The sequence below is a fragment of the Mobula birostris genome, chromosome 25 (assembly GCF_030028105.1).
Source record: "Mobula birostris isolate sMobBir1 chromosome 25, sMobBir1.hap1, whole genome shotgun sequence".
Taxonomy (NCBI): Eukaryota; Metazoa; Chordata; class Chondrichthyes; order Myliobatiformes; family Myliobatidae; genus Mobula; species Mobula birostris.
In genome coordinates, this window is record NC_092394.1 from 31,486,641 (window position 1) to 31,500,780 (window position 14,140).

The 14,140-nt window shown below is 44.0% G+C and overlaps 1 protein-coding gene and 1 long non-coding RNA gene across 3 annotated transcripts in view; both read right to left on the reverse strand.

The window, feature by feature from the left end:
* The window catches only part of LOC140187922 (cytosolic arginine sensor for mTORC1 subunit 2), a 177,583-nt gene extending 163,873 nt beyond the window's left edge, over positions 1–13,710 (reverse strand). For both annotated transcript variants that reach the window (XR_011883177.1, XM_072243798.1), the window contains exon 1: positions 13,379–13,710. Coding sequence is in view for 1 of the 2 variants with exons in the window: in XM_072243798.1 (XP_072099899.1) it covers positions 13,379–13,491 (113 nt within the window). In the remaining variant the exon portion in view is untranslated. The remainder of the gene's footprint in view (positions 1–13,378) is intronic.
* LOC140187923 (uncharacterized) lies at positions 1,081–12,143 on the reverse strand. Its single transcript, XR_011883178.1, has 3 exons — positions 12,016–12,143; positions 2,318–2,408; positions 1,081–1,425 (listed from the first exon to the last, which is right to left on the reverse strand). It is a non-coding gene; the product is annotated as an uncharacterized lncRNA (long non-coding RNA).
* Positions 13,711–14,140: the final 430 nt, after the last annotated feature.

Sequence of the window (14,140 nt, forward strand, 5' to 3'; positions counted from 1 at the left end):
TGAAGGACAACGGAAAAGAAAGCAGATAGTTTAAATTCAAAATAAAGCAGCAAACGTGGAAACACTTGGCGATACACACAAAATGTGTCCTGAAGAAAGGTCTCAGCCTGAAACATTGACTGTTTACTCCTTTCCATAGATGCTGCCTGGCCTACTGAGTTCCTCCAGCACTCTGTGCGCGCTGCTTGGATTTCCAGCATCGGCAGATATTCTCTTGTTATGTGAAACACTGAGTGAGTCTGGCAGCATCTGCAGAAAGAGACAGCAAGCAACACACACACAAGAGAAACCGAGTAACCAGTCAGATTGAAGCCAAGAAAAGAAACTGAGTTAACCAAGATTAATCCCTTCTCTTTGGTTCCAGCTGATATAAATATTTACTTTTATATAGTCGCTCTCAAATCCATTTTGGCACTTCCCAGGCACTTTACACACAGTGGCAACATTATTAGGCATAACTGCTTGTTAATGCAAATATCTTACCAGCCAATCATGTGGCAGCAACTCAATGCATCAAAAACATGCAGGCGTGGTCAAAAGGTTCAGTTCAAACATCAGAATAGGGAAGAAATGTGACCTGAGTGACTTTGACTGTAGAATGTTTGTTGGTGTCAGACGGGGTGACTTGAGTGTCTCAAAGATCGGCTGATCTCCTGGGATTTTCATTCTTGAGAAGGGGTTCCTGACCTTTTTCTATGCCTTGGACCCCAACCAGTAACCGAGGGGTCTGTTGACCTCAGTTTGGGAACTCCTGCCCTAGTTACTCAAATAACCATGCGTTACAACGGTGGTGTGCAGAAGAGCATTTCTGAACGCACGACACCTCAAACCAGAGTGGGTGAGCTACAGCAGCAGAAGACCAGAAAAATACTTAACTATACTCAGTGGACAATATTAGGTACAGGAGCTACTGAATAAATTGGACACTGAGTGTATGCATGTGTTAGTTACATAAGGAAGTATTTAAAGCTAATAAACCCCGTAACACAAAACAATATCGTAAAGTCTCATTCCCAATGTTAATAAATGCTCTGATGTTCATTAAAATTCAAATCAGACCACAGAATTTTAAATGGGCAATTTGATTTATTATTGTCACATATACTAAGATACAGTGAAAAACGTTGTTTTGCCTGCCATCCGTACAGACCATTTCACCACATCGCCAGTATACTGCAACAGTACAAGGATGGGATGCCTTCTATGATACACCAATAAACATTGGTGAGAATCCATGGGGACATGATGAATTCTGTTAACCTCCTGAGGAAGTAGAGGCACTGGTACGCTTTCTTGGCCGTGGCCTTTGCATGGTTGGATCTGGACAGGCTATTAATCTTCAATCCTCCGAACTGATGAATCGGTGACCAAGTTTGCTTTACAATTAACTGTTTCCTTACAATTGACTTTGCACCAAGAGGAAGCCTAAAATAATGAGAAAATATCTAACACACACTGCAATTGTTAACAGAAAATACAAATTAATGCTTAAAGTAAAGCTTAGTGTGACAGAAGATCGCCCCATGAAGTTATGTCCTTCATTTCTTCCTCTTGTTTAGAGAACATAAGAAATAGGAACACCCGCCATTCAGTCAGAATTTTATTTTATTTGAGATTCAGCATGGAGTAGGCCTTCCAGCCCTTCGAGCCACACCTAACCAAGGGGCAATTTACAATGACCAATTAACCTACCAACAGGTATGTCTTAGGACTATGGGAAGAAACCCATGCAGTCACTGGGAGACTGTACAAACTCCTTACAGGGATCAGTGGGAATTGAACCCAAGTCACCTGGACTGTAAAGCATTGTGCTAACCACTATGCTATTGTGCCGCCCCCAAATTGGACTGATATGGCTGTGGACTACCTGCTTTTGCCCATAGCATTTCCCTGCTATGCAAAAATCTATCCAAGTATTAAATATTTTAATGAGGTTACTGCTTCCCTGGTCATATAATTCCACATATTTACTACTCCCTGGGAAATGCAGTTCCATCCCATCTTCAGCCTGTCAACTGTTCTGAAGCCTTTATGCCGCAAATCTGATCCAATCCCTCCCTACCCAAGATGAATGGCTTCCTCCACTAGGGCTCTCTGAATATCAGCCAGTTATTGTTATTCAGACAGATTTGCTGCATTTTGACACACAGCAAAAGCAATGACGAGATAATGGATGGATAACCTGCTCAAAGCAACACTGGTGGCTCTCCATCTGGCCTCACCAGATAATGCCATCTTAGCATTCATTTGAAGAGGTCTAGAATACAAGAGCAAGAATGTGATGCTGAAGCTTCATAAGGTACTGGTGAGGCCTCACCTTGAGTTTTGTGAACAGTTTTGGGCCTCTCATCTCAGAAAAGATGTGCTGGCATTGGAGAGGGTCCACAGGAGGTTCGCAAGGATGATTCCTGGAATGAAAGGGTTATCATATGAGGAATATTTGATGGCTCTGGGTCTGTACTCGCTGGAATTCAGAAAGATGAGGGAGGATCTCATTGAAACCTTTCGAATGTTGAAAGGCCTAGACACAGTAGATGTGGAAAGGATGTTTCCCATGGTGGGAGGGTCTAGGACAATAGGGCAAAGCCTCCGGATAGAAGGGTGCTCTTTCAAAACAGAGATGCTGAGAAATTTCTTTAGCCAAAGAGGGGTGAACTTGTGGAATTTGTTGCCAGATGCAGCTGTGGAGGCCAGGTCGTTGGGTGTATTTAAGGCAGAGATTGATAGGTTCTTGATTGGGCGTGGCATCAAAGGCTATTGGGAGAAGGCCGGGAACTGGGGTCGAGAAAGAGGTAGGAAAAAAGGATCAGCCATGATTGAATGGCGGAGCAGACTCGATGGGCTGGATGGCCTAATTCTGCTCCTATGTCTTATGGTAATGATTGCCACACTCCCCCTCAGCCAGGTCCACCACTATCTGCTTCCCACACTCACTCTCAAATAGTTCACAGGGAAATCATGGTATGTAACAGCTAAAGGTGACAAGTAGCATTAAGGTATTAATAGAAATAAAGTCCAATATCCCAGAAGTATTGCCAATCCATCACAACAAAGGTCCCAAGCATGTAGGTTTTGAGATCTTTGCTGTATTTTGGTTGGGATAAGTATTGGCTGGGTCATGACGAAGAATTCACCACTCTTCTTCGGACAAAATCAAGTGTCTCTTCTATTTATTCAAGAGAGCATGTTTCCCCCTGTTTGATGACACATTCAAGACCCCTGCCGACCCTCAGCACTGCACGCAAGTGTTGGTCTAGATTTCACATTCAGCTCCCTGGAGTAGGACTTTAACCGCAACGTTCTTGCTCGTTAAGAGAGGTATCTTCTGAGCAGGGAAACACGATGCAACTTGACATAGCAGTCGCACGAGCTTGGCTCCAGTGGCGGGGGGGGGGGGGGGGGGGAGTGTGTCTTTCACTCAGGACCTGCTCAGCTCCATCCCAATTTATAAATGCAATCTTGACAGGTAGATCAGGGTTGCTGTGACAGAGCCTTTCCAGCAGGGTAGCCCTCTACACTTGCTGTATTACTGTGCATTTACCAGGGGGCTTAGGTCAGCACATTTTAACAACTAGAAAATTCAGCAAGCAAAGCTAGCGATGGAGACAATGGACTGATAGCGATCTACACGCCAGCTGTCAGGGTTTTTGGAGGTGTGCGGTGGGGGGAGGGAGGGACCAGTCAACATTTGCTGACACAGAATTAGCCCTCCTCAACCTGCTTGTCACTTTGGGTTCCGCAATCCACTTGCTACCCCCGAGGCAAAAAAAGAGAGAAATCTATTTCTCTATGCTTCTGTAAGAGGATGGGAAGGTGAAATAGGGAGCAGTCACCTATTAGAATTGTGTTCAGAAGAATCACTTTTGCCAGGTAGTACGCAAACACGAGGAATTGCTGCCTGGCCTGCTGCGTTCACCAGCAACTTTGATGTGTGCTGTTTGTCAGGTAGTACATGTTTTAAGAAAAGCATCTTGGCTGTGGCTGTGTTAACAACGTACCTCTCAGGCAGAAGTCCTGGGTACAAATACTAGTCCAGAGGCCCATGCATAAACCTCAGGGAGGAGGTACAGGAGCTTGAAGGCACATACTTAACATTTTCGGAACAGCTACTCCCCTTCTGCCATCAGATTACTGAATGGAACAGAGACTACATCGCTACTTCGTTCTCTTTTGCACCTACCTATTTATTTTTTTTTAATTTCTTATTGTAACTTTTTTTTTGTATACTGTAGCATATCTCCCGACACATCAGTGATAGTAAACCTGATTCTGAAGATCAGGGCTCACATTCCAACCCTATACTAAGGGAAAGCTGCACTATTAGATTTGGTGTCAGCTTTCAGATCCCGGGGCCTTCAGCTAAGGCCCGGTTTGCACTCTGCAAGGGATGGAAATGCTCAAAGAACATTGGAGTTAAACCTGAAGTTCCACCAAATAATAACCCCTCAATCAATATTTCTGAAGACATTAACTGGTCACTTTGGTTAAGGGAGTTTGTTACATAAATTGGCTACAGTAAATCCTACCTACTTCAACATGAAAAAGTACCTCACTGGCAAGAAAGTGTAAACACAAATCTTCCTTCAGAATTAACCTCATGCATCAGATTAGTGTAAAGTTCTAAATTTTCCAACCTTCAGAGTTCCACAAGTTTGATTCTTCCAAAGGATCTATCAATCACTGAAGTATAAAACCCAGGTTACTGCTTGTTCTCAGAAGCCTGGGCCATTCTAGATTCGCCACATTACTTCTTGTAGTGTTTGCCTGCATGAAGCCATTTCTATTCGCCTGCTTTGTTTGGGCTTATATTGAAAAGGAGAGGCCTGCTGCTTTGCACTGCAACACCAGGCAATTTTTCTAGGAACAACATAGCTAAAGCATTAACCTCAAGTCAGCCATTTCTCAAGTGGTAGCACTTCTGCCCCCAGAAGGTTGCAACCTGAAACCCAGTGCCGAATACAAGGGCAATACAGCACAAAGGGGGCACTGTAGCACTAGAGATGCCATGTTCCAGACGAGCCATTACACCAAAGCTACCATCTCTTCACCTAAACAAAAACATAGGTGTATGACCAGGCACCCTGCAATCACTGAACACTGGCAGTGTATCTGGCGGCTGCTCGTAGAATCTTGCTGAGTACACACCAACTACTTTGCCACACTGAGCTCACTTCAAAATTTCATCAACCTCTTGTTAAGTCTCTCAGATGCCCCATAAACTACTACAGAAATTGGACTTTATCATTTCACAGTCCTACATTCTGAGTAAAGAGCTTTAAACAATATCATGCTGGGTTCTAATACTGACAGCCTGATTCTCTGACCAGCCTAGACAGTCAAGTCAAGTCACTGTTTATTGTCATTTCAACCATAACTGCTGGTACAGTACACAGTAAAAACAGGACAACGTTTTTCAGGACCATGGTGCTACATAAGACAATACAAAAACTACACTAGGCTACAGACCTACCCAGGACTGCATAAAATGCACAAAAAAGTGCAGGCATTACAATAAATAATAAACAAGACATTAGGCACAGTAGAGGGCAGTAGGTTGGTGTCAGTCCAGGCTCTGGGTATTGAGGAGTCTGATGGCTTGGAGGAAGAAACTGTTACATAGTCTGGTCGCGACAGCCTGAATGCTTTGGTGCCTTTTGCCAGATGGCAGGAGGGAGAAGAGTTTGTATGAGGGGTGTGTGGGGTCCTTCATAATGCTGTTCACTTTACGGATGCAGCGTGTGGTGTAAATGTCTGTCTGCCTAATTCCAGCCAGGATTAGGGAATTACCCTTGAGGTACATTGCCCAATGATGTAACGACTAAGGAAAGAAGAATTTTTAAACATTGGGCAAGGTCAATTTTTAATCAACAGTCCTCATTAATGAGGCCATTCTGAAGTCCAATTGCTATTAACCAGTGGTCCCCGGGTTGGGGTGCACAACTCCCTTGGATGGGAAGAGAAGCAAACTACAGGAGGTCCTCAAGGCTTTAGTAACATTGAGATGGTTTGTAGTACAGAAATAGGCCGTCAGCCCATCTAGTCCATGTCAACCTGTTTTTCTGCCTCGTCACACCTACTCATGCCTGAATCACAGCTCTGCATACCTCTCTCGTCCATGAACCTATCTAAACTTCTCTTAAATGTTGTAAATGGAACCCACATCTACCACTTCCACTGGCAGCTCTTTACACATGTGCCACTTTCCGAATGACGAGGTTCCCTCTCAAGTTTCATCTTTCACCCTAAGCCTATGATCTCTGCTTCTAGTCTGACCCAACCTCAGTGGAGAAAGCCTGTATGCATTCATGCAATCTACACCCCTAATAAATTTTATACACCTCTAAGGTCTCTCCTCATTCTCCTACGCTCCGGGAATAAAGGCCCGATCTAGTCAACCTCGCCCTATTACTCGGGTCACTCGTCTGAGTGCTACTGGTACCATGTAACCCAGTATGATCGCATGGTCGGGTGGTCGGCGACTAAACCAGCTCCCCCGCCAGGCTTGCCTGGTGAGGAGGGTGGCGAGACACCCTGCAGGACGAAAAACAAGACCTGTGAAAGGGCGGATGAACCCTCTTGTAGGGTCAACGACCATCTAGCAAACACGTGCCGTGAACAGCGGAAAGGGCATCCCTTGCATCCAAGCTTGGTCTGGCCATTCACTGCAACAGAGCTTCCCCGAGCCGTCTTGGACCCCACCATGCCGCTGGATCTGGGAGGGGATGCCCAGAGGGTGGGTCTGCACCTCTGCAACCCCCTACTCACCTAAAATCCATTCACGCACATGCTGTTCCTTTCTAAGGAGTGGGGTATAAACCCCACTACCTGACTGAAAGGAACCATCATCATCCTATGGGATGGATAGCCAGAGAGAGAGAGAGATTACTCGGGTCCTCAAGCCCTTGGGTCTTGCAATAGCCTTGTAAATTATCGCACTCTTTCAAACTTAATATCTTTCCCATAGATGACCAGAACTGTAAATTTGACCAATTATTTTATACAACTTCAACATAGCATCTCAGCTCCAGTACTCTGCACTCTGATTTATGAAAACCAATGTGCCAAAAGTTTTCTTAACAGCCCTGGGTAGGAGGAGTGAACGTCAACTCAGACCATGAGAGGCCTGCGTCGGGCATTTTCATACCTTACAAGGCGCAGATTGGACAGTCTGTGATGCTACTTTCAAGGAATTACGGATCTGTATTCCCATTGTTCTACTGGGATGTTCTAGCACACAGCTCAGCAGGAAAAAGAGATCTGGGAACAAACTTTAGTTAGAAAGTTCAGAAAAAAAGTAACAAACACACATTGCCACAGTCCTCTGACTACTAAAAATCTTTGGATAGGTACAACTCCACAAGAGGAATAGCCTATCTGTTAGTATGAGCACAAACTTCAAGCTTTGCAAATTATATTTCCTTTAACCTTACTAATCTTGGCAGCAAAGTTTTCCAACAAAGACCAGTTGTTTGCCATCCCCAGAAACAGAGAAAAACATTAAGGCAATTCTTCAAGAAAGACAGTTTCCCAAAACTGAATCCCCAAAATAAGTGTGTGGGGGGGGGGGGGTGGAGTTGGCAATTTATACATGATTTATACTCCAGGAGTTACGGTAATTCTTCAAGCCCTAATCTTTAATGGCAAGAGAAAAAAGTAGACATAAAAGCTTTTGTTTATAAGAGCTTCTTAAAGGAACTAGAAAGCTTCTATATACTGTAATAAAATGTAAGAAATCTAGTTAATCATTTCATACTGATTCTCTCTGTGTCAATAGAACACTATTTCATCACACAATGCTCTGTAAAGTCTGCAGAGAAAGACAATTGGTTATGGCATTATTCACATGTCACAAGTGCAAAGAAGACATCTCTGTGGAACAGAGATAGCTTTGATGTTTACATGAATGCCATGACAATGTAACATGGCAAAAACAATCTGCATTTTCAGTGTTTATTTCAATGCTTGGATGTGCATCTTAAACAAGTAAAATGCAAAACTGCCAAGCCAGGTTGAGAGAGTCACTTCACTAGTATAAATGCTTCAAATCTTACTTTACATATCCAACCCTCAGAGCAACACCTGTCTGCCATCTCCTGACTTCTTATTTTCTTCTCCAAGTCAAACTTTTGTTTCAAATTTTTAATTTGGCCTTTAGTATCCTCCTTGCACAAACTTCCTGGAAGACCTTAACTCCTGCCTCACCATATCGCAACAGAAGGCACTCTCACCCTGGGGTTCAATGGCTTTGGGTTGTGTTTAACACTCCACTTGGTTTAAGGTTTTTCCTACTAGGATTGCCAGCTTTTTGTCAAAACTAACAACTTCTAAATCAAGGACTCACAAGGCCTTTAAGCTCCAGGTAACAGACTCCATTGAAATATTCACACAACACAAAGTTACACATTACAGAAAATAGAGCCCCTCAGCACACCACATCCATGAAGTACCTGCTTTTATACAGGCTGTCCCTGGGGTGCCAACACTCGACTTGTGAGCATCCCTACATACAAATGACCCCCCCCCCCATAATATTGTTAAATACAAAAAAACTGACGGGTGTACATATATTTACTCGAATACCAGAATTAGTTTAAATCCGTCTTATGCCATTCATTACGATACTGTGGAGATGAAGCTACCATATTAAGTGACAAACAAGAGAAAATCTGCAGATACTGGAATATTGAGTGACTTCTATTTTCCGACATGGACAAAATCAACTTCTGGTGGAAACAGAACCTGTTTTAATCCATGTATATGGCCTGTATGTCTCAAAATAAAATGTTATTATCTAAGTACATACACATCACCGTACACATCCCTGAGATTCATCTTCCTGTGGGCATACTCCGCAGTTCTGTACAGCACTTGCTCATGATGTTGTACAACACAAAAACAGGCCCTTTGGCCCACTATAACTATGCTGATATTACTGTCAACTTAACCTATTAGCCCCCATTACGATTATCTCCCTTATCTATTCTCTCTCCTCTTAAACACAGTCTTTGCATCTGATTCCACCACCTCTTCTGGCAGTGCGTTTCAGATATCAACCATTCTCTAAGGTCCATAGGTCCAGAGACATCAATGCCCTGTGAAGTCTTCCCACAGGTCAGGCTCAGTGAAATAGTAAATGAAAATCAAAAAGCTGTCAGTGTGACTTAGTTCTTCCCATCCACTACGTTTTCCGAGTTATTTAGCTCTTTGGAGTCTGCTCTGATGACAGGACTTTCCACACTGATGCTTCTGATAGGTCTTCGGTCTTCCTGAACCAAGATGTCCTCTCCACTACAGCAAATAGAGCCCTTAACCATTTCTCAGCAACTTCCACTCCCTCCGATCCAGGACAGTGCTCCTGCATACTTACCTTCAACCACACCAGTCTTCGTCTTCAATGGGACTGTCCTCAACTTTTTCCCAGCACCTTCACTGAGATTCCATCAGCAGACTCATCTCTTCTTCCCCACCCAACATTCTGACAATTCCCCTCACTTCGCCATGGTCCAATTATCCATCTCCAAGTTTCCTTATGCCGTGGAAGGAAGGCATTTTATGTCCATCGGGTTCGAGCCAGCCAACAGAGCAACTCCATTACCCGACTAATTTTCCCTGTGACACATTCGAATGAAGATCCACCACCCAGATTCTGCCGCTGACCACCACACCCAGGGCAATTTTGAATGATCAATTTGCCTACAAACCCCTGTCTTGGGGACGTAGGAGGAAATCGGAGCAACAGGAAATCTCAAGCGGTCCCAGAAAGAACACAAATTCCACACAGACGGCGCTTCACCAGGATCCCTGCAACTGCGAGGCCACCGTTCTTCCAGTGAGCCACCCAGTATTTTCACTGACCCCTCCTCTCACTCCATTTCCCCCAGCAACCGTAGGAGAAGCAGCGCCTGTCTCTCACACTGGCAGGGAAGCGGGTGAACACTGTTCCAGACAGCAGCCATTACTTGACATTCCCAGAACCACCTAGCCTTTGGCAACACTAGAACAATTAGAGAGCGGAGACAGCAATGTGGAGAGAGGCACAATTATTGTTTCAGGCCAATAACCTTTCATCAGAAAGTGGCCAAATTAGATGGCAAACAGGTTTTAAATTGGATAGACATCTTAGTTAGGGTGAAGGGCCTGCTTCCGTGCTTTTTAATTCTGTGACTATGGAAGAGGAGGGTTGGATGGGATGAAATAAATATTGATGATAGGTTGGAGACCGAGACTAGTCGCCCTGACACAAGTGGGAGGTTGTGTAGGCTGAGCTAGGGAGATGAAGGACTGTCATTCAGATGATTGCTAAGATATAGATACAACTAAGAAATAATTTTAAAGAGAATAAGGGAGAGAAAGAATGTGCCACCATGGTAATAGTTAAAGTTTGATCTGTAATGTTTACCTGCTTCTCTTTCTAGATGATGCTCAACCTACTAAACCTTTACAAATTTTTGTCTTTTTAAAAAAATTACTGTAGATCCTTTTACCAAAATTGTCCAACTGTGACACAGAATAATTTGTTGAGTTCAGTGTTAAGTCACGAGGTCTGAAGCGTGTCAGCCTGGTGCTTTGTTGGACCAGTGCAGAAGGTTAAAAGAAGAAATCAGAGTAGGAGTGGTGGAATCGAGAAGTGAAGTGACACGACAATTAAAGCTCAGAGTCACCCTCACAGAAGGAATGGAGTTCCACCTACTGCGTCACAGATTCACCGTGTGAAGGAGACAACATTATGAGCAGCGAAAGCAGAATTTTAAACTGGAACAGAAAATGAAAGGCTTCACCTTTTCACATTGTTTGCTCTCTCATCTCGGCAACTTAAATCAGGTGTAATTGGCACCCTTTTATGGTTTGGGTGAAAGGTCTCTCGTTAAGGCTAGTAATCCCTCCCCCAAATAAGTCTACATCTTCCTTGTTTTCACTCCACAAATTGATTTGCCACTATGCTGAAACATTTAGAGCCAATAGAGAAGGAAAGAACTGGTTTGTTGGTTTCAAGAAAATTATATACTCTTACCAACCGGGCAGCAGATACACACACAAAATGCTGGAGGAACTCAGCAGGCCAGGCAGTATCTGTGGAAAAGAACACAGTTGATTTTTCAGGCTGAGACCCTTCATGGGGTTGGTGGTACTTTTTTTTCCCATGAATGCTGCCTGGTCCGCTGGGCTTGTCCAGCATTTTGTGTGGCCTGCTGGTTTTCTCCTGTTTGTGACGAGGCACAGGAGTATAAGGTCCCACATCATCAGGTTCAGGAGCAGTTATTGCCCCATGACCATCAGGCTACTGACAGGGCATGGACATCACTCACCCCAACTCTGAACCGATTCTACAACGCACAGACCTGCTTTCAAGGATTCTTTACAACTTACGTTCTCGGGTTTTTTTTTTGCAATCTTCTTTTGCACATTAGTTGTTTGTCAGCCTTTCTGTAGTTTTATATTTTCCCTGTAAACGCCCGCAAGAAAATGAATCTCAAGGTAGTATATAATAAAATATAGGTACTTTGACACCCGCTCCATTTTCTACAATTATTCCGTCTCCAGTACTTTCTGCGCATCTGCAGTGCTTGCTCTGGCGATTGCAAATCGACCCCCGGCCAACTGGGTTTTAGAAAGCATTTCATTACAGTTCCGGCCCTTCTCCGGATTAACAACTCCCTCACCACTCCCCACCGATCCACTCTCTGGCCGCTGCTGCTCCTCATACACTTTGAAAGTTGTGCTTCAAAAGACGTGACTCCGGCCCTGCTGAAAGGCTGGACACCTCTTTGCTCTTATTCCAGTGCACTTAGTGACAGAAAGTGGTTCTCTGTCTCATTTGCACCTCAACCGTACACTTCTGAATAGTTAAAGGCCTCACGGTTGCTTGCAACTCCCGCGGCCGTTCACCCACCCCAAATCAACTATAAGCATTTTGTACGCAAGTGGATGCTGAATTAGGTAAATACTGTAACGTCCGTTTCAACCGATCACTGCAGCAGGAATCTAACCGAGCCAACACATACTGCTCGCTCGTACCGTTTTGCGTTGCACTTTACAAACTGCATGCATTTGGAAACGCAGTGACACAAACCAGACAGCCCCTTAAAACGAATCAAAGGCCAGCAACGCCGACTGTCAGCCCGTCCTGCTTTTTGCATAATATCGCCCTGATTTCTCTGGAGCAAAATAAAAGTGCGTGCAACAACTTCTGAGAAAAATTTGTTGCACAACTTGCACCCCATCGTTGCGGAATTAAGCTAAAGTGTGCATCACGCCAATGTAAAAAAAAATCAGATCTGTTTACTTCGCTAACAGAAATTTTAGCTGCAAGATCAACTAGCGCTATATTAAACGACCTTTTTTTTGCAATCAGTTTGACTTTCCGGCTGGAACTCTGGGTTGTCATTAAGATGAATTAACTCTAGTTACATTTCTGGTCTGACAATAAACTGTGGGCTGTTCCGCACATGGAGGCCAGGCAACAAATCATAAAACACTATATATTAAATACCTGGGAGGGATTTTTTTTAAAAAAACGAGCATATCCACAAAGAAGTGCAGCTTGATCAAACAGAATAAAAAATCAGATTAGCGCGGAAGGTTTAAATTGAAAGAAGAGCCCCACTGCTAAATGTCAGCTAATATCTCGTAATGTTCCGAAAGTTATTGAGAAACCGAGATTCCTCCAGTATCTGCCGATGCCTGTGCACTTAAACAAAGGCAATCAAACTCAACTGGGATCGCCGTACGTTCAATAAACCGGGATACCAAGGCATGGAAAGGGTTGTCTTTAAAATAGTTAACATGCAATCGTTGTGATTTTACAATTTTAAAAAGGCCAAGAAACGATTTCTTTTAGGGCAGGGGGGTGGAGATCGCTCATTTAAAGCAGCTCCTGGGAGATCAGGTGTCATTGCAATATAGCCGGCTTTCTGTGCTGATCTGGGTGCAGACTCCCTCCAACCGGCGCTGCTCAAACGCTGCCTGGATACTGCCCTGTGCCCCAGAAGCCGGGTTCCTACAACAGCCGCTACTCCAGGTCCCGAAATCAAGAGCGGAATGTCTGACCCATTTTCATTCACAACTACCACCCCCCCCCCCACTTCCCGGCCTGCCGTTTATTTTAACTCCACTTTCCCGCTGTGTTTGAATCACATTATCCATCTGGAGATGACAATGACTGTTGCAGTAGGCCGGGATAAGTAGATAGATCACTGCCTTTTTAACAGTTCCAGTCAATGCGATTACCTTTTATCTTGCCTCTCGGTGTCTCAGCAATGACATCAACTGTTGTTTTTCTCCTCCGGTGCAGTTTCAATTTAAAGACAGGAGTACAGGAGTCCCAATTAGATATTCTGCGTTTCTCGTTTTATTTTTTTAAAAATTCTGCTCCACTTACCTTGTCTTTGAAGGCAGGAAAGCAAGTTTTATTAATCCGTGAGTAAACAACTGGATGCCGTCCTTGGCTATACTTGCTACTTTCAGTCTGTGTTCTAAGATATGCAGCTCCATCTTTTCCTCCTTCTCATTTGTGGATCATCTAGTTGAAAAGCCTGCGAGACCCCGTCCTTATATGATTACCACTTGATCTGCAAATAATTTTTTTAAAGTTCCTTGAAAGGAGGAGGAGGAGGAGGAGGAGGCAGGAAGATTAGAGAAAGAGAGGAGGTTGGGTGGAAGAAGCAGCGATCTATCAGCATGCAGAATAATGGTCCCAGCAGTAGTCGCTGTAGCCCGGGCAGCTGGTTACAGTGTAACAAACAACATGCCACTCAAGAGGCAGTCTGTCCGCACTACGCATGCCTGGCTGCCAGGCCACTCTGGGAATTGTAGTCCTTGTGTACTGCGCATGTCAAGTGCCGGAATGGTTGCAGTGCGATTGGAGTTGGGGGGCAGGGTTTAAAAAACATCTCTTCTGAAATGCAAGGTCGTTCTTGCTGACAGTCCAATTTTGCATTAAACAGACACCCAATACCTGGTGCAAAGCAGTGTTTCAAAATGCATCGAAAAATCGTTCCAAGTGCTTAATAAGCTTCAATGCTTCGACAATATTATATGTGGTTTTTATTTATTTTACGTCTGCCTTTTAAAAAGATTACCAAACCATTTAATGCCGCGTTTCCGTGTAAGTTCTACATATCGCCTCAGAAACAACCTCTTC